Here is a 22,038-nt window from a genome sequence, read left to right as displayed (position 1 = left end):
CGGCTAAAAGTCCTCGACAATTCCAACTTACAATACTCATGGCTGAGGGTGGGGCATGATTAGGCCCGCCTCCTCAGCCATAGCATTGTCCCATGCCATAGGTTCTCCTCCTATGTTTCTAGTGTTTACCAGCTTGTATTCTCCTTCCTTTCCGTTCTTCATCCTTTTGGGAGCTTGCTTCTCACTCTCTGCTAGCATCTTATCCCATTCGACATTAGTAATCTGGAGCATTTCCTTGTCTTCTCTTTTTCTTTTCAGGTTCAATCCCATCTCTATACATCTTGCTAATTCTATCTCCCATTTTGTTGACTCCTTTTGTTCCTGCTCTTCCATATTCTCTTCTGCATCTTCATCACTAGCCAGCTCCACAAAATACTGTTCTCCTTCCACCGATTTTAGAACTTGTGCATTCTTCTCCTTTTTTGCCTTCTCCTCTTGCATACTATATTTCTTGGTCCCCCACTGCTCTGTATACGTAGTATCTTTCGCCTTAGCAGGCTTCTCTTGTTTCCTTGATGTGTCTTTATTCATAGCTGTAATCATACCTGTGTGTTTTTTTAAGGCCACCCCTAAAGTGACATTCTTTAATACTAGATGATCTGTCTCCTTTTCTTCTATTCTCCTAGCCTTGTTGTTTTCAAAACGTATTGGACCCATTAATATCTTTTGCTGGTAAAGCCCATTGCTATCCTGATTGGTAGCATCTCCTATAGACTCCTCATTTGGGTTTTCACATTAGGCTTTTTTATAACCCCATAGCTCTCTCTTTGATCCAATAGGCTCCTCCTTTTTGTTTTCTTCTCTTGTCCCCAAGACATTTAAAATATTATTCTGTGTTTCTGCAGCTGTCCAAAAACCGCCCATTATGCTGCAACCAAAATAGGATATACACGTCTTTTTTCTTAAAAAAAAATTAAGTTAACATGTATTTTAAAAATACGTAATAAAATTATTATTAAATTTTTTAATTTATAATTTTAATATGTATTTTTAGAGTACAAAAGAATTAAATAAAAAAGTTTTGTTTTTCCCTTATAAACAAAAAGGTGACCTATAATTTACTATTTTTGGAATTGATTGTGTTAGTTGAATACCCAATTGATCATGAAATTCACAACACCGACATAATTAATAATAAATTTAAATTGAAAAAAAAAAAATCATTTTCCATCGTTTAATACGAAACTGGTGTTTTTTACATTGGCAAACACATAGTAATTTTATAATTTTCATTTATAGGTTCACAAAGTCTCCAATGCGAACACGCTTGGCCTAATGAAATAGAAATACTGTTCAACTTGGATATATGCATTGTTTTAAAAGAAAAATAAAATTATAGTTTTGAATTGGAGCTGGTGGGATTATTTCATGCAAATATAAGGGAAGCATAGGTGTGTATTCCATTACAATCATGGTGATCAATGAAGCAATGTAAAGTAATTACTAATTAATCAACACATGGTTAGTTGGGTTGGCAAATATAGCTTATGTTCGAGTTGTATAGGTATTGAAAAAGTTACACTACTCTTTATAGGAATAACATAAAAAAGACTTTTCGAATAAAGCTGTCTTTAATTCAATTCAAGGATATATAACATGGTTTTAATAAGGAGGAAAAAACAAGGCATGTGTAAAGTGACACAATAAATTGCTGAAAATAGCATCTCACCATCCTAATGCACCCTTCTTACCTTGCTCACCTTATACATATCTTCTTCTGTCTCTCTTTCAATACAAGCAAATATCATAAGCTTTTTTTTTTTTTTCTCTTTAATTTCATCATGGTCAATAAAAGACTTCAATTCAGTTCTTTCATCTTTTTCAGCCCATCATGGTTCACAACACCCAAAAGAGACGTTCACATCAACCTCAACAATAATAGAAGAAGAAAGATACATTCAATTACGTTTAATTTTTAGCTGTTTTCATAAGCTCAACGTGTAACGTTACTCTCATATGTATCCAAAATGGTCCAACAATAATGTTCAATCTGCATGCATATGCATGTGTGTGTAAGAATTCATTAGAGCTTCCCCGAAATCTGAGTATTAACCGTCAAATACTCACATTATATGACTAATTTTTTATTAATTTGTAAATATTTTAATGTATAAAAACCTAAAACAATTATCCAAAATTTTAATTTTCTTTTATATTTACAGTAAGAATTAAAGCTATCACATTTGATTAAGAACCGAATAATAATAAATTTGCTCCGAAGTTGAGATTAGTTTTATCTTTAATGTCAACTCTTGCATTTTCAATAAATAAAAATAATTAACTGTAAATAATCGTAAAACAGGTATTAAATGTGAAAAAAAATCTAAAAAAATTGTTAGAAACTTACAAGAGTAAAGAGGAAAAGGAAAAAAAGACAAAAGTGTATGCCAAAGCTCTATGATCATGACACGTCAGAGAAAAATGTTAAGGTAATGATGATAAGAGGGATGTGTGTGTGTGTGTCTATTCTTGCTTAAGATGGCAAGAAGGAATTTGGCATTTTTGTATTTTTGATGAAGAAGAAAAAATATCACATGACAATGTCGTCACAAGGAAATGAAATTATATAATGCTTGCTGATGGGTCAAATTATATTGGCTGTAATCATTGGATGAAAGTTGTGTGCATCAGTGCATGTAACCAGCAAGGTAACATCTCAAGTAATAGTAATTAATTAAGGTTTGATCCATGATTTTGTTGTCATGTGAACAATAATTGTACTTACAAACGACAAAGTTCACTAAGATAAGTGTTCAATCAATAAAAAGTTAGTTATCATTCTAAATAATAAATTACTATAAGCTTTTCAGTCTTCTTTATTTTCCTCAATGTGAGACTAATTTTATATGATGATCTAAGTGATAGAAGAGTGACTTGTTTCCTAATAATGAAGAGAGTAAATTAGATGTGATATGCAGCTTAATTAAGCTTAATGTTAATATATAATTGACAAGTTGTGTGGTGGTTTGGCAGATTCCATGTTAAAGGCAGTGGGGTCAATGAAACTAAGAATTGAGTGAGCAGCGTACATGGCGTGTGACTTAGGGTTGAGGCTCGTGATTGATCACATGATGAAAAAGGAAAATAGAAGAATATTATTTTCACCTCAATGAATTATAGTAATTTTGTCTTTATATTCTATCTATGTAGCTATACCCAAGATAATAGTAGCGGTAGTTGACGTGTGCATTCATCCGTGAACGTGATCTTATTTAATTCCTACCGCGCCATCCAGCGCCCTTTACATACATAGTTACACACTCACTCTCTTTCTTTCTCTCTCTCTCTCTGGCAGTTACAGATGGTGTTCCATCTTCTGTATCTGCTGGATTGCATGTGATACAGAAGAAGATCAGATGGGGAAGAAGAGGGGAAGCTGGTTCTCTTCGGTCAAGAAAGTTTTCAAGTCATTCCCTAAGGACTCCAACTCACCCCTTCCACACAACAAGGTAACCAATCAATCCATTAACTTGGTCCTTCTTTTTGTTTCTTGGAGAATCATGTATGTTTATTTTAATTCTCACTATACATGCTATGTTATCATGGTTAAATTCGACTATTTTATATAATAATATTTACACTAGAAGAATTGGATGTTTATTATGTCATTGATCACTATCTACTAATGCAGAATTTTAATTTCTTCAATTAGTTATTAGGATACTTTCTTCAAAACCAAACAACCAAAACTGCGGCATAAGTAGTAATAATGGCATCATCACAATCTTACCTTACACAATTAATTAAGACTAGTTTCTGCTTCATATGTCATAAGTATAGCAACTGTCATTTTTACTTATTGTTGTCTTTTATGAAACCCCTAAAAGTATGAGCTGCTCTGGCCCTTGTTATTAGGACCATCAACCCATTTCAAGTATATGTGCATGTAATTATGTGTGCATATGGTCCCCTATCATATGATCAGATATCAAATATTTGTGTCACATAGTTATCACACCACCTAACCCATCACATCTTTCTCCTTCATCATCATGTGCGTCCTATGTTAGATCCCCCATCACCATAAAACTTGTCTTAGATCCAAATAATTAAGATTTCATCCATGATTTTCACTTTCAGAAGGAGAATAATGAAGACAAGTGGCAGCAGGAAGCAGCAGAAGTTGTGTCTTTTGAGCATTTTCCTGCAGAGAGTTCTCCTGATGGAACTAATGAGGGTAGCACCACATCCACTCCAGTGGCTGAGGACAGAAATCATGCCATTGCCTTTGCCGCTGCCACTGCCGTAGCTGCTGAAGCTGCTGTGGCAGCTGCTCAGGCAGCCGCTAGAGTTGTGAGAATGGCGGGTTATGGACGCCACTCCAAGGAGGAAAGGGCTGCAGTACTCATTCAATCGTACTACAGAGGATACCTTGTAAGACTAGGGTTTGGTCTACTCCATAAATAAGCCAACCACTCTACTATAGGCTCAATTATAATTAATTTTGTAATAAGAGTAAATAAAAAAGAACATAAAGTATAACCACCTAACAAAAAAATTATTACTAATGAAAAATAATCTAGATAACATATTGAATGGTGTAGGCTCGACGTGCACTGCGTGCATTGAAGGGATTGGTGAGGCTGCAGGCACTTGTGAGGGGACACAATGTGCGGAAGCAAGCGCAGATGACAATGCGGTGCATGCAAGCATTGGTTCGAGTTCAGGCAAGAGTAAGGGCTCGTAGAATTCAGTTAAGTCATGAGAAAAAGAAGCAAGAGGAGAGACAACATGAGGCTAGAATGAAGAGGGAGAGAGCTCTTGCTTACGCCTTCAACTACCAGAAGAGCGAGACTGCACAATTGGATTGGAACTGGTTGGAGCGTTGGATGTCATCACAACACTCACAACAACACACCGATGACATGTCCCAAGAGAAAACGGTTCAGATGGACATGCTTGGGCCTCGTGATCCAATTCACGCAAATATGGGCCTGATGGCCCAAGAATACCTTGATTCAAGCCCTATCTCAAAATTGCAACACCAGAGACAGCACAGTGGAGGTGCAACTGTGCCTAGCTACATGGCCCCAACCCAGTCTGCAAAGGCCAAGGTTAGGGGTCAGGGCCAACTTAAGCAACGGCCTTCACCTGGGCCCAACTGGAACACTTCTGCAAGGAGAACCCCTGCTGTTGGGTTGGGCTTTGACTCATCTAGCTCTGGTGGGCCCACTGCAACCTATCAGTTTCCAAGGTGCCCAAGCCCAAAGATAAATGGGGTGCGGCTCCAGTCTAGACGAATTTCTGGCGGGAGCCCAGATCATGTTAGTGGGGAAGATTTTGGTCTTCTCCTTGGAGCCCATGGTTGGGCATGACTTGCCTTTTTATTACAATTCCGAGAAGGAAAAAGAAAATGTAATTAGATATGATGTTTTTTATGATCCGCACTTTGGTCATTTGACACGCATTCGTATTTATCTTAGTAGTGTAATAATGTGTTTGATGTCACTAGCAGCAGTGTGTAACTCGAGAAAAGAGTGGAGATTGTAACATGCAGGAAGAGAGGCCGTCTTATGTTTTCCGTTTTGTAATCCCTATTTAAAAATGTAAAGTTATATTATATGGTTTATCTTATCATGCACAACATATATTTTATAAAATAATAATGTGATTTAAGTGAAGTTGGTCCATTGTGGAAAGATTCTAAAAGAAATCTAGAATTGTGGTGGTGAAGGGTTTTATAATCAGAAGATGAGAAGAAGACAAGAACAACAACTTAGGATGAGGATCTGGATGGCTCCATTGTTAGAGGTTTAAGTAGCTTTAAAAGGCACGGTGGTTTGTTCCCGGAATTTGGCGGTTTTTGTGGATCTTACACACCCTACCCCACACTTCACACTAGGCCGCTTTTTGTTAGTTTCTTGCTTTCTCTCACGTCACTCTTTCATGTGATTCTTGTTCTTTTTCTTAGCCTCCTTCACGATCCTTTCCTTCCAAAATCGAACCATTCCAATGGAGTCTCTCCAACTCACTCCTATTCATCACCATTCCTTTGTTCTTGTAAGGCACTCGCATCTCCAACTAGGTTCCCATTTCCCTTCTTCTCTGCTTACAAGAGCTTCAAGAAATGCTAACCTGCGCCTCACAAGATCCTTTTCCGGCGAGGTTGGTCCTCCTGCTTCCCATAACGAAGACAACCCCTTTCCCTTAAAAGACGAGCAACCACAAGAACAAGAAAGGGGTCTCTTGTTGGCCAGAGAGACAGATGATTTTGGCTCACTTGTTGGCTTCCGTTTGATTCCTGGCTCCGGTTTGTTCTTTCTCCCTTTCATCATTTCTTTTTTAAGTGTTTCTTGTTTCTGTTGAATCTTGAATTCCCTTAATTCATTGTATATGAGTAATCCTGCATCCATCAAATTTTGGAGGATGCCATGATTTTGATTAGTAGAGATGACTAGAGTATGAATGACATATAGGGATCACGACAGAAGAACAACCTGAGGCTAAGGTTGGAGAAGAGTTAGAAGAGAAAGCTGAGGCTAAGGTTGGAGAAGAGTTAGAAGAGAAAGCTGAGACTAAGGTGTCCTATAATATTACCTTTGTTACTGCTGAAGCTGCTCCATATTCAAAGACTGGTGGCCTTGGAGATGTTTGTGGTTCTTTGCCAATAGCACTGGCATCTCGTGGCCACCGTGTTATGGTCGTCTCGCCAAGATATATGCATGGTACTTCTGAGGATGCTAGGTATTCTGGTGCAGTTGACATGGATTGCAACATCCAAATATATTGCTTTGGTGCTGCTCAAGAAGTTGGCTTTTACCATGAGTATAGGAAAGGTGTTGATTGGGTAAGAACTAAGAGCTCCTGAGATTTTTATAGCCATTTCATATGGAATTTAATTTTGATGGATTCTTTAAACCTTTTGTAATTCTTCCATCCTAGCATGCATATACTTCAACTCTGTATTGATGGTGCTCAGTACTGCTACAATGTTTAGGTATTTGTGGATCACCCTTCATTTCATAGAGCAGGGAGTCCATATGGGGACATGTATGGCACTTTTGGGGACAATCAGGTATAATCTGTCCAATTCTAGCTTTCATTATAGATCTTGATGTGTATTCTACTTCAAAATAATGATAAATTTCCTTCTCATTTGGTTTTACAGTTTCGGTACACTTTGCTTTGCCATGCTGCATGTGAAGCCCCATTGGTGCTTCCATTGGGAGGGTACACTTATGGAGAAAGATGTTTATTCCTAGTTAATGATTGGCATGCCAGCCTTGTTCCAGTGTATGCATGCCTACCTTTCTCTACTCTTTTAAGTTTCTTTTCCAATGGAACCACTGTTGCAAAAACTATCTTAGTTCCAATAATAATATGAGGTGATATTACAGTCTTGCTGATAATTGGTACTGTTGCTTCAACTTTGGTGCAGACTTTTGGCAGCAAAGTATCGTCCACATGGGGTATATAAGGATGCACGCAGTGTATTAGTTATACATAACATTGCACACCAGGTAAACTAATTCCGTTTTTTTATGTTACTAAGAATAGGATCAATAACATTGTGCTTTGAGCCTTTGACCTCAATGCATTCTTAACTTGGGCTTTCAAGCTTCTCAGGCAGAAAAAGGAGGTCTCTATTAGTTCTTATTATGTTTTTTCACTCTCTGCCTTCTTCTTGGCTTCTTTTAATTGAGAATTTCCAAGTCATATCCTAGAAATTAGACAGAAAGATCTTAAAATAGTAAATTGCATTTCCAAAAGTTGAAAGTTTTATACTTTTTATTTGAGGTTTAGGCTTGGTTTGGTAAAACTTTTCGAAGAGGTGCTTGTGCTTTTTAAAAGCTCAAACTCCTCATTTTGTGTTTGGTAAATAAAAAAGATGATGTGCTTGTGCTTGTAGCTTTTAAAAAATCGGGGTACTTTTGAAAACACCTAAGATAGAACTTTTCAAAGTTGGCTTGTGCTTTTCAAAATTTAAAAGTCTAATATAACCTCATATGTTAACTAATTTTCAAATTTAATGCTTGTATTTATGTCTATTATAGTATTTTTAAATTTTAAAAGCTATTTTACCAAATGCAATTGTTGTTGCTTGTGATTATTAAAAGCAATCTTTAATTTAATTTACCAAATATAAATGCTACAACTTTTAAAAAGTCATCTTTTAAAAGTTAGCTTTTATAAGCTACTTTTAAAAAATAAAAACTTTACCAAACTAAGCCTTATACTAACAACCAAGCAGGTCAAGCACTAATCATACTAGGTGGGACTTATTTTGAATTTTTATACAACCCTAACTACATGATTACTTGGATAAGAGGATGCTGGTGTTTCTTGACTATCTCATACACACACATCTGTTTATAGATGCATAAAAAGACACATCTGTTTGGCAATGATAGGTTCATTTGTGTTGTTGACTCACTTGATTGTCTTTGATCTGTAGTCCCAAATGCAAATCTAGGATGCATGATTGGCTAAAACCTAAATGTAATATACAAATTTATATTATGAAACTGTGTGGAAAAACTTGCAGGGTTTGGTTATAATTAATTCTTAGATAGTTTATCTCTTGTCATTAGTCTTTTTATATCAGCAAACAAGCTGATGATGCTATATTTCAGGGAGTGGAACCTATAGTTACATATGGTAACTTGGGGCTACCTTTGGAGTGGCGTGGAGCACTGGAGTGGGTGTTCCCCAATTGGGCAAGGATGCACGCTCTCGACACTGGTGAAGCTGTCAATTTTTTGAAAGGTGCCATTGTTACAGCAGATCGGATAGTTACAGTAAGCAAGGTCATTATCCTGCACATCACATATTTTTGTTGCTGCTGTTTATTGAGTCAAAACATTTGGTTGTATGGTGCTCAATATTTTCTGTTTTCCTTGAGGTTTTAAAGCCTTCATCAATTTGTTGAAATTACTATGATGTAATAACATGCTTTGTATCATTGTCTTGTATTTGATACTGTGATCACATGCAATCTGTAAAACCTGGATCTCTTTGCCAGGGTTATTCCTGGGAAATCACAACCAGTGAAGGTGGATATGGTCTACATGAGCTACTGAAAGATCGAAAAAGTGTTCTCAGTGGTATGTTCCTTCAAACTCTTTTTGTTCTTGTAGCGTTACGCTTTCTAGCACAACTCCTGAGTCCTGAGGGAATTTCATGTTTTAGAGAAAGCTAAAGTGCATGCATATTTTCTCCATAGTCTATTTAGAATAAGATGCTTGCTAATGCTAATCTGGACTTCTTGTTGTAGAATCTGTTGAACTTGTAATAAATGTATTGGTTTGAATTATCTAAGTAGAACTTTGGAGTTACTGTAACTTGTTTTCTTTGTTGTAGCCCTGATGTGGTTTCATAAATGCAGTAGCAGAGAACTTATTATTTTGTAATAATCACTACAGAGTCAAGATGCTTCTTTTTTTGTTTATCTTTTCTGTCAACCCTATGTCCATGCCTAATACTAAGAAAGTAAGAATTACATGTCGTTTGGTGAGTCGAAATACGGAAAATCAAACCAAGGATGAAGGAACTATGTTGTTAATCTTTCATTAAATGATGCACCTCAAAGCTCAACCTTGTAATGACTCTGTTACTGTTTTAGGGATCACAAATGGAATTGATGTTACTGAATGGGACCCTTCATCTGATCAATATATTCCTTTCAAATATTCTGCTGATGACCTCTCTGGGAAGGTCAAATGCAAGATAGAATTGCAGAAGGAATTGGGTCTTCCAGAGAGACCCGATTGCCCAGTGGTAAGTTTTTTGTAATTTGCTGCATAAAATTTTGATCCACTATTTCTTTTATTGATTATAGCTGCAAATTGTAGATTGGATTCATTGGAAGGCTAGACTATCAAAAAGGAATTGAGCTGATTCGCATGGGAATTGCAGAACTCATGGAAGATGATGTTCAGTTTGTAAGTGATTTTGTAAATTAGTTCTGGGCACATATATCTTTGAAACCATAATGTAGTAGCATACAAAATTTAAATTTAGAAATTGTAGGCTATGATTACCTGCTAAATAAAATATTAAATATTTATACACTCGAGAATATGTTTGAGGCCCCTCAAATACTAATTGATATATGTAAGTATTATTTCAGAGGAATTTGCTGTACTGTATTTGTGGCCTTCATATCTGGTTGACCCTGTCTAATTGTTTTTCAATCTTCAGGTAATGCTTGGGTCTGGAAATCCTGCATACGAAGATTGGATGAGAGCAACAGAGGCTACTTATAGAGATAAATTTCGGGGTTGGGTTGGATTTAATGTTCCAATATCTCATAGAATAACTGCAGGGTAATCCCAAAGATTATGAATCCTTCCTAGAGCAATTAACAGGTTATGCTGTAATGTTTCTGCATTGGTCATGCTTCTTACTACTGCTGCATTCCTATTATGACCAGGTGTGATATACTATTGATGCCATCGACATTCGAGCCTTGCGGACTAAATCAGTTGTATGCAATGAGATATGGAACTATACCAGTGGTTCATCAAACCGGGGGGCTGAGAGTTAGTCGAGGAAACTTTAGCCATTGACTTGTTCAATATGATTTGGTTTCCTTCCATTGACGCCTTTAACTTTTGGTTGTTTTTAACAGGATACTGTTCAAAATTTTAACCCATTTGCTGAAGTAAAAAATGATGAAGGCACAGGGTATGTTACTCCTTTTCTTCAATGGCTTGGATTGTTTCTTCAACTTATAGTTTCATTTGAAAATTCAAATGCAATTTTCATTAATAAACTTTACAACTATAGGAAATTGAATGACTGTCTTTTTAACTTGACTAACAGGTGGACGTTTTCTCCACTAACAAAGGAGAACATGTTAGTGGTAAGATTCCTATTCATTCAGATTCATTCTTTTTTTAATATATATGTTATGTTATGACAGTGTCCTGTTATTCAATCAAGAATATTCCTTTTTATGTTGTTTGGCCTTTGCAAAATGCAAATTGATGTGGAATTTTCTAGTCAATGCCACTTTGGTTAACCAATAAGGTTACAACATAAGTTTGTGGTTGTGACATGTGAGACCTAGCATAGCTTGTCCTACTTTCCTTTTCCTTCTTTTTTGTGCGTAGAGGAGTCCCCATCATTGAATAGAAAACAAAAGTTATGGACTAATACTATGGTAAGCATAATTTGTATCAACCACTATTTTAGAATTCTCTTCTTAGATAAATCTCTCTCTTCCTCATAAGGATTAGATTGAAGGAAACACTCACCTCAATATAGAATCATGGCATGTCTGGGGGTTTGTTATTAAATGTTTATAGAGATACTTACAGATCATTCTCCAGTAGACAAGATAAACTAAGGGAAACAAACCCATTTGGGGGAGGGATTCAATAACTAATTGCTTCATTTTCCATCACTGTTATAGGACTTGAACAAACCTTTATTGTGTACACCAAGAACAATTACAATTACTCGTCCTTAATTTTTAATTTAATTGTCTAAAAAGATATTGAACTTTAATCCATGTGGGCGGCTTCTTTGGTCAACATTATTTTAAAAGAACTACCTTATCATCATCGCCGTCGCCGTCGTGTTCTAATTATTTTTATTTTGATTGATAGGCTCTGAGATATGCCATACAAACATACAGAGAATACAAGTCTTCTTGGGAGGGATTGATGAGAAGAGGAATGACAAGAGACTATACTTGGGTAAATGCTGCTACTCAGTATGAACAAGTCATAGAATGGGCATTTATGGATCCACCCTATTGCTGATGAAGACTTCAAATATGATATCAACTCACTAGAATCAATATTTTGGACTCCATCTATTTGCTGTATAATTTTGCTACTATATTTTAATTACACGCAGTTTTGCTCTCATTGGTGATGCCATATCAGCATATAAACTCAGCAAATATTCTTAGGAGTATATTCAATACGTGATTCTTTTTTTCTTTCCCCATTGAGTCCATCAATTTGGTGTATTTTCACTACTATATTCAATTATAAGCTTCCATTGATGAGATGAGATGAGATGATATAGTTGTATAAACTAACGAAATACTTGTATGTTACCATTAAAGTATACTATGCATAATATATGGTCTAGGAAAAACAAGAATACGCAAAATTATTTATTTTTATGAAGAACTATAAATTAGTAGTAGTTGTCCATATCTTCTGAATATCCACATGTATACTGCTACAATTTAAAAAGAGCTTTTAAGTGTCCTAAAAGTACTCATTTGATTATTAATATAAAAAAATAATGTTGAAAAACTAGCGAGTTTATCTACAAGATTTCAAACGTTTTGGATTTTGCTAAATAATATAGTAGTTATTTTAAATGTTTTAATCTTTTAGATTTTACTAAATAAATATAATAGTTATTTTAAAAAAAATTATATTAAAATATTAAAATTTAACAAGTAATTTTATAAATTGATTTTTTAATTATTGAGTTCTATTATATAAATTACACAATAACAAAAATTATAAATTTAAAAAATTTAAATTTTGAAATAACTATTATATTATCTAGTGAGATTTAAAATATTAAATTTTAAATATATAATCAACAATAATTTGATAAAGTTGTTTAAATAAAAAATTTTTACTGTAAAAAAATTATAATTTGAAAATATAAAATTTTAAAATATAAATGATAAAATAATTTTATAATAATTTAATTGTCTTTATTATTTTATATAAAGAGAATTTTGTTTATTAAGATTTAAAAATAATATTAAAATTAGTACTATTAAAAAATATTTTAAATTTAATATTATGCAAAAAAAATTATATAAGAACTAATTTGATTAATTTTTAAAATTTTAGAGATGAAAATGACTTACATTTGAATTTTCAGAAATTATTTTGATTATAAATAACTTTTTTACATGTCAAGTGACATGTGGCGTACTAAGAACCATTGACCTGACATGTCAACTAATTATTTTATGACACGTGACATTAATCTACCATTATATTATGTGACACTTAACCTGACACCATCATCTAACTAACAGAAAAATCTTTTTTAATAATTAATTTAAAAAATAGATGATCTTTTTAAAGGCTGATTTTTTTGGATATGATTTGGTGGTGTGAGTTATGCTGGGATATGATCATTAGGGGTGATTTACACTATTATAACGGCGTTGCTTTTTGGAAATTTGGGGGGAAGAAATCGGACCCACCGATTTCAAGCAGAGAGAAGAAGTAACACAAATCGGACCCACCGATTTGTGTGAGGGAGACGTTGAGGTTGCATGAAATCGGTGCCACCGATTTCTGGGTGGTGCCACCGATTTCTGGGTGGCCAAGTTTTTCAACCGAAGAGTGCAGTAATTGGTGGGACCGATTACTGGTGGTGAAAAATTTTATTTTAATCCGGCGTGCACCAATCGGACCCACTGATTTGGGAGTGCACGCGGTCAGTCCGTCCGATTTGCCCGTTAGTGTATACATAAACTGGAAAGAGCTCACAGAAGTCCCATTTCTTCAGCGCCGGTCTCAGCTAATGTTCTTCCTCTTCTCTTCTCTTTTCTGATTCTTCTCCTTCATTTTTGTAAAATAAATTTCTGTGAGGTTGAGAATAGTCAAATACGTGTATGTTATGGATGATAGAGTTGTATTGAAGATTTATTATTACAGGCAGATCTTATTGCAAACATATGAGGGAGTTCAATTTGTGTGTGAAAATCCATTAGATGTTATTCCGTTCACATTGTCATTTGAGGAATTGAAAGGTGTGATTTGTGAGAAGATATATTTTCAAAGATGTAGGAGAGTATCGTGTATTTTGTACAGGTATCCTTTATCTGTGTTTGGTGGGTTTGTTCAATTTCAGACCAAGTACGTGACGGACGAAGCGAATATGCATGAAATGTTTTCAATGTACATGGAAAATCGCCACCGAATGCCGTGCATCGAGTTATATATTGAGTTTGAGCAATCTGAAGCGAACCGTAACATTGAATTGGAAGATTATAATAATGAAAGCGAAGATGAATTTGAAAGTAACTATGAGATCGTCGGTCCAGGTGAAGACGAAGATGAAGCTGGCGGCACTATGAACGCAGATGTGGCGGAAGTTGCAAATGCACTAGCAAACCCGCATCCGTTTCAGGAGCCTTCTTTCATGCGGATGTTGGATTTTGAGGCTATGCACGCACCGGAGTTTTCGCAATATATGAATGCAAGTGCGTAAACCTAGGTTGCTATGTGAAACTCTGAAGTAGCAGATCAATAAGTCGGATGAGTAATATATGTGATATGTGACTAGGCATTTGTGACCATAGCGTTTGATTTTTTTATTAATTAATAGTTCTTTGTTATGAATTATATTTAGTTGTTCTTTACGTAGATGGAATAGTGAAAAATAAGACTATAATGATCTTATATGGTAAAGTGTGTTTATTAATTGAGTTGTAATAAAAGACTTATTACTGAGTACATAATAAAGCATTTATTACTTTTTATGTATGCAGCGCCTCCTGTTGTGGCGGATGATGAGTTCACAGTGGGGATGGAATTCAGTTCAAGGGAGGCAGTAATCAAGGCAATGAAAGATTATACCATCCGGAGAGGTGTGGACTATCGGGTATATGAGTCGGAACCGACGACATTCTATGCCAAATGTACAGAATATGGGAATAGTTGTGACTGGTTGATCAGGGTTACCAAAATGCAAAAGAAGTACTGTTGGGAGATAAGGAGGTACAATGGAAGTCACACTATAGGATCTTTCAAACCCCTAAACCACGTTAATTTTATAAAACTCCCTCTACAGTCCGTCTTCCTCGGTGCAACTCCAAATTGGTGCAAGCACTCGGCTTCCAATGCCTCAAAGCTACTCATGGTCGGACCTGTAACCGGAAGACCATTTGTCGGTAGACCGAGAATTACCACCACATCCTCCAAGGTCACGACACACTCACCAACCAGAAATAAAATGTGTGAGTCTCGGGCCGCCATCTCTCAATCAGAGCATTAATCATTGCTGACTGACATTTGATAACTCCAATTTGGGATACATAATAAAATCCAGTCTCGCGTAACTGTGACTCAACAATTTGGTTATATGGATCCGACGGCTTTAAATGATCACACATCAACATCCGTGAACCCTACAATATCACATTTCCGTTATAAGGACAAGTATAATATAACTATATTATCAAAAACACAATTATCCTTAACATGTCCATTATAACTAATTTCCAACATTTTTTTTTTGGTGACTAATTCCCAACATAATTGCATTTCAAACATACACATTAAATCTGTTATACAAAAATCCTTTAATCATATTCATTACTTTATAACAAAAATTAATTAACCTTACACAATAAATCAGCCTCTATTATTATTATTATTATTATTATTATTATTATTATTATTATTATTATTATTATTATTATTATTATTATTATTATTATTATTATTATTATTATTATTATTATTATTATTATTATTCATAACATAGCATACTAATTTTTTAATCTAAGTTTAGTTATTATTAATTTATTGTCTAAATTTTACTGAATTAAAATTCAATTATTAATGATCATAAATAAAATAATTAATTAAATTTTTATTATTAATTATAATAATTAATTAAACTCAATTACTAATATTAATAATAACAACAACAATATATCAATATCTACCTACTCCAATCTAATATGTACAGATCTCATTTTCCTTCTTCTTTTATTCATTCATTCTTTACATACATTCATCACATTCATTCATTTTTTCATTTTATTTTAACTAATATGCATAAAAAAAAACCTACTTCACTGGTAGAATTTATTTACTAACCATAACCATATCATACATACATACATAGTTAATTCCTATTTTAATTTCTATTTCTAACCACCTAATAATAAAATCTTACATACATACATGCTTAATCTCTACTTAGTGCCATTATAATATATATTGCTAATAAAATCTAATATTATCACTATTATTATCATTAAATCAGATTATTAAAAAATAAAAACTTACATAATTTAGATGTCCAAAATAATTAACAATATAAAACTCTGGTTGATTTACTTCCTTAATTTTTTGTCTTCTTGACATTTTTGTTTAAATTTTTCAGCAGGATTGTTGTGGTCCAACAATGGTAAAATGGGAAAAGTGGTGGGGTTAGGAGCAAGAAGAAAAGGATACGAGAGTGAGAGTGAAAGAGATAGTGCTGGGAGGGGGTGAAACACTTGTCCTTGGGATAGAGAGTCACGGGCCAACCAAGAAGCCAGATGCATGCGTGACGCGTGGACAGGGGGTCTCAAATCGGACCCACCGATTTGTGCACCTTCCGCGTCCTGATATCGGTCCATTCGATTTCCGTCCCCCAATCGGTGCCACCGATTTCTTCTACACCGCCGTCACATCTCGGTGAAACACCCTAAACCCCCATATCGTCGCTATACTCTATCAACGCCTCCATATAAAAATTAAGAGAAAAGGATAAATAGGTCCCTGATCTTTTGTCCCGCAGACATTTTTGTCCCTTACCATTGAAAAATACTTTTAGGTTCCTGAGAAAGTATTTTTATAAAAAATCAAGGATCTATTTGTCATTTTTTCAAAAATTAAAAAACTCCTTTTTAAGACTAATTTAATTTATGAGATATTTTAAGAGATACATGGGAAAATGAGAATTATAAATTTTGATACAAGTGTGACTAGGCCATGTGAGGATGGCCGCCGACACAATTTGCAAGCTGCATGTTTTTGATACCCTTAACAAAGGAGATTGCTGAGCTGAAACCTCTTGTCTTGATCTTCTTCTTGTTATTTTTTTAATATAGAAATTACTTTTAGGCTTTTAGGAGGTGCATCCATATGGGGGTGTCCTGAAGCCTTTGGACTTTGTAATGGAATGGATGCATCTTTATCCTTTCACTAGAGTAATTTCATTTCATAATTTCTCAAATGTTGAATTTTATAGTGCATAGTCACCGTAGTCAGCAAAGAGCGTGTCCACCACAGAATGCAACAGGTAACGACAATAACAGTTGGCTTGGCTCCAAGCTCCGCAGATCAAAGCTCTTTTTTTTTTTTTTCCTTTTTCTTTTTCCATTTTCCCTTTCTTTTATTTTCTTTTCTCTCAAACAAACTTCATTCCCTTTCTTCTAAAATTCTTCCTCCCAATTTCAAAAACCCTAAAACAACGATCAACATCAGTTTCACAACATCAAGAATAAAACCAATCTCTTCTTTTTGATCTATTTCGGTTGGGCAACAATTCTCAATGCCAATTCTACTCTTACCCGAATCAAATTCAAAAGTCAAAACCCCACAAATTTCCAATTTCCAATTTCTCCTTTGATTCGGATTCCCAGAATGGTGACGGATCCGGAGCTGATCAAATACGTGTGCATTGCAAGGGCCACCACCGTCCTGGCCCACCGCCGCGCCACCACCGCCGATCCCGACGTCGAGTGCCTCGCTTCCAAATGCATCGCTCTGGCACCTCCGAACCACTCTCTCTTCACCCAAACCCTAAAACGCCGCTCTTACACCTTCCTCATAGACCCTCCCTTCGTCTTCTTCGCCATCTTTGACCACCGGTTAATCAAGCCCTTCCAGCTCCGCTTCCTCCACCGCCTCCGCGACTCCTCCTCCGCCTTCCTCCGATCCCAACCCCCAACCAAAGATGATGACTTTGTAGCGTTCTGCTTTCAGTCCCAATTCGATTCCATATTCGGCGAAACGCTCGATTTCGAATCAGGGGGGACCGACGCCGCCCCCGTTTCGAGAAGCCCTATCGTGGAATCTCCATCCACCGCCGCCAACAAGATAGGGAGGTCGCCGTCGACGGTGCCGCTCCTCGGGAAGCCACAGGAGGGGATGTTGTTGAAAAAGAAGAAGAGGGTGGTGGAGGCCGTCAACGGAGAAGTCAAAGACGGTGGTGGCTCGCCGGAGAACAAGGTGGACGTTTGTTCCGACGAAGCAAACGGCGGCGGCGGAACAAGGGACTTCTCGCTAGGGGTGGCGGCGAAGGGTGGTTGCGTGGCCAACGATCATCATCGGCAGAAAGCGAAGCATATATGGAAGAAGCACGTTTGGGTGGTTCTGCTTCTTGATTTGTCCGTTTGCATGGTTTTGTTCGTGATTTGGTTATGGGTTTGCAGCGGATTTAAGTGCATGACCTATTGAATTTTGAAGATCATAAAAAAACTCAGATAAAAATTGGAACTTTTTTGGAGGAAATGGAAAGGGGATTTTAATTTCTTTCGGTTTTTGTCCCTTCTTCATTTGGGGAAAGGGATTATTAGCTTCTTTGTTTCTATTCGCAGAAATAGAGGGGTTGATCACAGTCACATGAACATGCTCTGTTGTATATTGGAGAAAAGAAAAACAAACCTTTGGGTATGTATATGGTGATTTTGGTGGTGGTGGGGTGGGTTCTATTTGATTTAATTTGATTCTTGAGCTTTTGTTTTTTATTTCCTTTTTGGAAATTTACCTTTTTTTTCCATGGGAATTGAGATATGGAGAAAAGATCCCATTGATTCAAGTTGTTCCTCAATTGTGCAAAGTTACAGATTCCAAAAAGATGTTGACTATGACTATGATATGTTTTTCTGCTACTTGTTAAGCATAATTGAGCTTTCTCTTGTTAAGTTCATGGATTCTATTCTTTTAGATTGTATTTGAACAGGTGAAGAAGTAGTTTGATGCACTTCTTTTCCGTACATCAATGAATGATACAGTAACATCATGAGAATATGCAGAATGAAAAATTGCTGCTCAATGTATTTTGTCTCCCAATTTATGGAATTTGTTTATATAATCTTTACTTTTATTTTCTTCTTGCTTAATGATTTTACCATATAAAACACACATAAGAAGATTAAATTTCCAGTGCAAATATGACTTGTCTTTGGCTTTAGTGAAGTACACGTTCGCAGCTACTAAAACCTAAATCAATAACTTTGAAAAAAGTTTGCCCCCATTCAGAATTTCCTTGCATATCGACATGTATACATTTTGTATTTTGTACATTTGTCTAGGGATATTATAAATACAAAGTTTTTAATAGAAATAATAAAACCTTTTAGAGTGTTCAATGAATCAATGCATTGTATATAGTGTAAGTGTCAACTTTTGTAATTTTTATTTATTTAATCAATCTCATAAGAACACATAGGAGCAAAATTCATAACTTGTTCTTCATAAATGTCTGCAATCATGTTTCACTATTCATTGTATATGTAGTTGGGTTAGACAGAGGAGAATATGCCACTATCTATGAATTAAGAATATAGATTAAAAAGAAGGCAAATTACATGTGCCTTTTATCAGGTAAAATTGAATCCAGATATTAACTTAAAGAAATAAATGTCTCTAAAGTAGATTTTTTTTCCATCTGATGCTAATAGCCTAATAGCTGATAATAAATAGAAACATGTCCACACAGAATAAAAAGCATTGATGAGAAGGGTGAGATGGGGAGTGGGGACACACAGAATGGCGATATGGATGCTTTTTATTGCCCACATATTTGATGTCCCCAATACTATGAAGTATGAAGAAGCTTAGCCTTTAATTTTATGCAAATATGTTGTTTAATTTGTGGACAAATCAAGTTCAAGTTCAGGGGTGCCTTGCAGGAACGTAACACAGCCATCAGGTGTTAATAATATAACTAAATTAATGCCTAAATCAAATCAAATCACATCATATGATATTATACCCAAATCAAATGGAATAATCATGAATAATGGGGCTAGGTGGCTTAATATTGAAGAATAATAATACAAATCAGAACAAGCATGCGTTACCGACAGTGTCACATGCAAGTTTGCTTGCTTCTTTCTTTTCTTCCATTATCAGTATCACTCTCATCTGCTGTTACTTTCTTTTCTAGATCAATGTCCAAAATATACGATGGTAAGTAACATCATGTGAATGGACTATCATTTTCTTAGCCTCTTACAATAATAGCAAATTAAAAACATGGATAGAGGAACATAATAACTCAGCCTCCGAACCAATGGAGTTGGAATAATTCATGATCAATTTTGTATTTATAATGAACTATTAGAGGAACGAAAGAAGAAATTATTTAAAGTAGATACCAAGATTATTAAACTACTCTTCCACCTTAGTCCATAACAACAATAAAAAAGTTTTGTGGCTCACAAATTCACCCCAACAAAATACATAAATTCCATTACAATTTTTGTCTTTATTATCTTATCTTATCTTTTCTTTATCTTATCTTTAGTTGTTCTTGTTTTATTTTATTTGATTTTATCTTTTATAGGATAATATATATATTTAGTTTTATCCTGTTTATCATATACAATTCAATTCAATTCAATCAATTAAGAAATATAAAGTATAATATTCTTCCTCCATTCTTTTCTTATTCTTTCACAATTTTATCATGGTATCAGAGCTTTGGTATCCTCCTTGAAGAGGATACATAAGCTATCATCTTTCCGGTGAAAAATCACCTGACTTCTTTTTCAACCTCCTTCCACGATGAATAATCAATCTTTTAATTTAACTCAAAATCCAACCAATCTCTATTACGTACATCCAAGTAAAAATCCAACATCAGTCTTGGTTACACATGTTCTAACAGGAAACAACTATCATTCATGGAATAGTTACTATGACCTGTCTGCACCTTCTTCTTCCGACAGTTTCATCTGCACATTCTTCTGCGAGTTTCGTCTGCATTCTGTTTCAGCGGTCATGTCTGCATTTTGTTTCAGCAGTTGAATCTGCATCTGTTTTAGCAGTTTCATCTGCACTCTTATTACGCTCCATGCGCCCTCTTTTTTCATCGCGCTCTATGCGCTCTTTGAAGACCACTCTTATCGCGTCATACGTGCTCTCTAAAGATCAATCTTAAAATAAATAAAATAAGTGCGTAGAGCGCAATAAGATTAATCTTTAGACTGCGCATATGACGCAATAAGAGTGGTCTTCAAAGGGCGCATAGAGCGCGATAAAAAAAAGGGCGCGTGGAGTGCAATAAGAGTGCAGATGGAACTGCTAAAACAGATGCAGATTCAACTGCTGAAACAGAATGCAGACAAAACTCACAGAAGAAGGTGCAAATGAAACGGTCGGAAGAAGGTATAGATAGGCCATAGTAACTATTCCATGAATGATAGTTGTTTCCTGTTAGAACTGGTGTAACCAAGACTGATGTTAGATTTTTACTTGGATGGACATAATAGAGATTGGTTGGATTTTGAGCTAAATTAAAAGATTGATTATTCATCATGGGAGGATGTTGAAAAAGAAGTTGGGTGATTTTTAACCGGAAAGATGATAGCTTGTGTATCATCTTCAAGGAGGATACTAAGGCTCTGATACCATAATAAAATTATGAAAGAATAAGAAAAGAAGAGAGGAAGTGTTAGACAAAATATAATTTTTATAAGAAAATTATAAAAAGAAATAATTAGTTATTTGGTAATGTTCCTATATATAATATTTATATCTATTTTAAATTAAATTAGATCATTTGATAGTTGGTTATTTATTTAAATTTTGAAATTAACATCAAGCAAGAAGTGCGGAACAGTTACGAGAAATTCAAATTTTCTTCAAGTGGTGTACAAAGAGTAACTGCCCATTGAGATTAGGCTAGTCTATAAATAGAGCTTTAGGAACACGTTGTAATCAGTTCAGTTCTTCTTGAAAAACACTTAGAGACCCAAAACGCTCTCAGCCCCTTGGTATCACAGAGTAAAATTGGAAATCTTAAGTAATTCCTCTGAACTCAAACACTTGTACTTTGCTTTTTTCCAGTTTTTTATTAACAAAATTTCTTTACTTTTACGTCTTTTTTTCTTTTACGTTCATGTTTCTTCTTTCATCTTCTTTTTAATTTCCTGTTTGTTTTAATTTCTGTATTTTACTTTGCCTCCGGCACCTTGTATGTTTTCCTTTTTATCTTTAATTTTACTTTCGAACTACAATTGAGACTTTGAGACACCCATAAAAGGAGTCGTTTCCGCTCCTTGAATTAAGATTGTGAAACAAAACTCGAAAATTGTTGATTTATTTGTTGTTAACAATGGAACAAAAATTTGAGTAAAACAAATTGGCACGC

The 22,038-nt window shown here is 35.1% G+C and overlaps 3 protein-coding genes across 3 annotated transcripts; all 3 read left to right on the top strand.

The window, feature by feature from the left end:
- The first annotated feature begins 2,601 nt into the window (after nucleotides 1-2,601).
- Nucleotides 2,602-5,600, top strand: LOC107605892 (protein IQ-DOMAIN 21). The gene is made up of 4 exons (XM_088492446.1): nucleotides 2,602-2,648; nucleotides 2,974-3,449; nucleotides 4,081-4,374; nucleotides 4,545-5,600. The coding sequence occupies exons 2-4, from the start codon at nucleotides 3,357-3,359 to the stop codon at nucleotides 5,313-5,315; spliced, it is 1,158 nt and encodes a 385-aa protein (XP_088348572.1). The 5' UTR covers nucleotides 2,602-2,648; nucleotides 2,974-3,356; the 3' UTR covers nucleotides 5,316-5,600.
- A 20-nt stretch (nucleotides 5,601-5,620) lies between these two features.
- On the top strand, nucleotides 5,621-11,992 carry SS1 (glycogen/starch synthase, ADP-glucose type). The gene is made up of 14 exons (XM_016307829.3): nucleotides 5,621-6,250; nucleotides 6,417-6,787; nucleotides 6,938-7,015; nucleotides 7,109-7,233; nucleotides 7,379-7,460; nucleotides 8,574-8,747; nucleotides 8,963-9,044; nucleotides 9,563-9,717; nucleotides 9,792-9,881; nucleotides 10,141-10,265; nucleotides 10,373-10,481; nucleotides 10,571-10,626; nucleotides 10,765-10,804; nucleotides 11,553-11,992. The coding sequence occupies exons 1-14, from the start codon at nucleotides 5,953-5,955 to the stop codon at nucleotides 11,706-11,708; spliced, it is 1,941 nt and encodes a 646-aa protein (XP_016163315.1). The 5' UTR covers nucleotides 5,621-5,952; the 3' UTR covers nucleotides 11,709-11,992.
- A 4,728-nt stretch (nucleotides 11,993-16,720) lies between these two features.
- LOC107605894 (SNARE-like superfamily protein) lies at nucleotides 16,721-18,750 on the top strand. The gene has a single exon (XM_016307831.3). The coding sequence runs from the start codon at nucleotides 17,301-17,303 to the stop codon at nucleotides 18,114-18,116; it is 816 nt and encodes a 271-aa protein (XP_016163317.1). The 5' UTR covers nucleotides 16,721-17,300; the 3' UTR covers nucleotides 18,117-18,750.
- Nucleotides 18,751-22,038: the final 3,288 nt, after the last annotated feature.

The sequence above is a fragment of the Arachis ipaensis genome, chromosome B7 (assembly GCF_059453495.1).
Source record: "Arachis ipaensis isolate K30076 ecotype BB chromosome B7, ASM5945349v1, whole genome shotgun sequence".
Classification (NCBI taxonomy): domain Eukaryota; kingdom Viridiplantae; phylum Streptophyta; class Magnoliopsida; order Fabales; family Fabaceae; genus Arachis; species Arachis ipaensis.
This window is presented reverse-complemented; position numbering and strand designations above follow the sequence as displayed.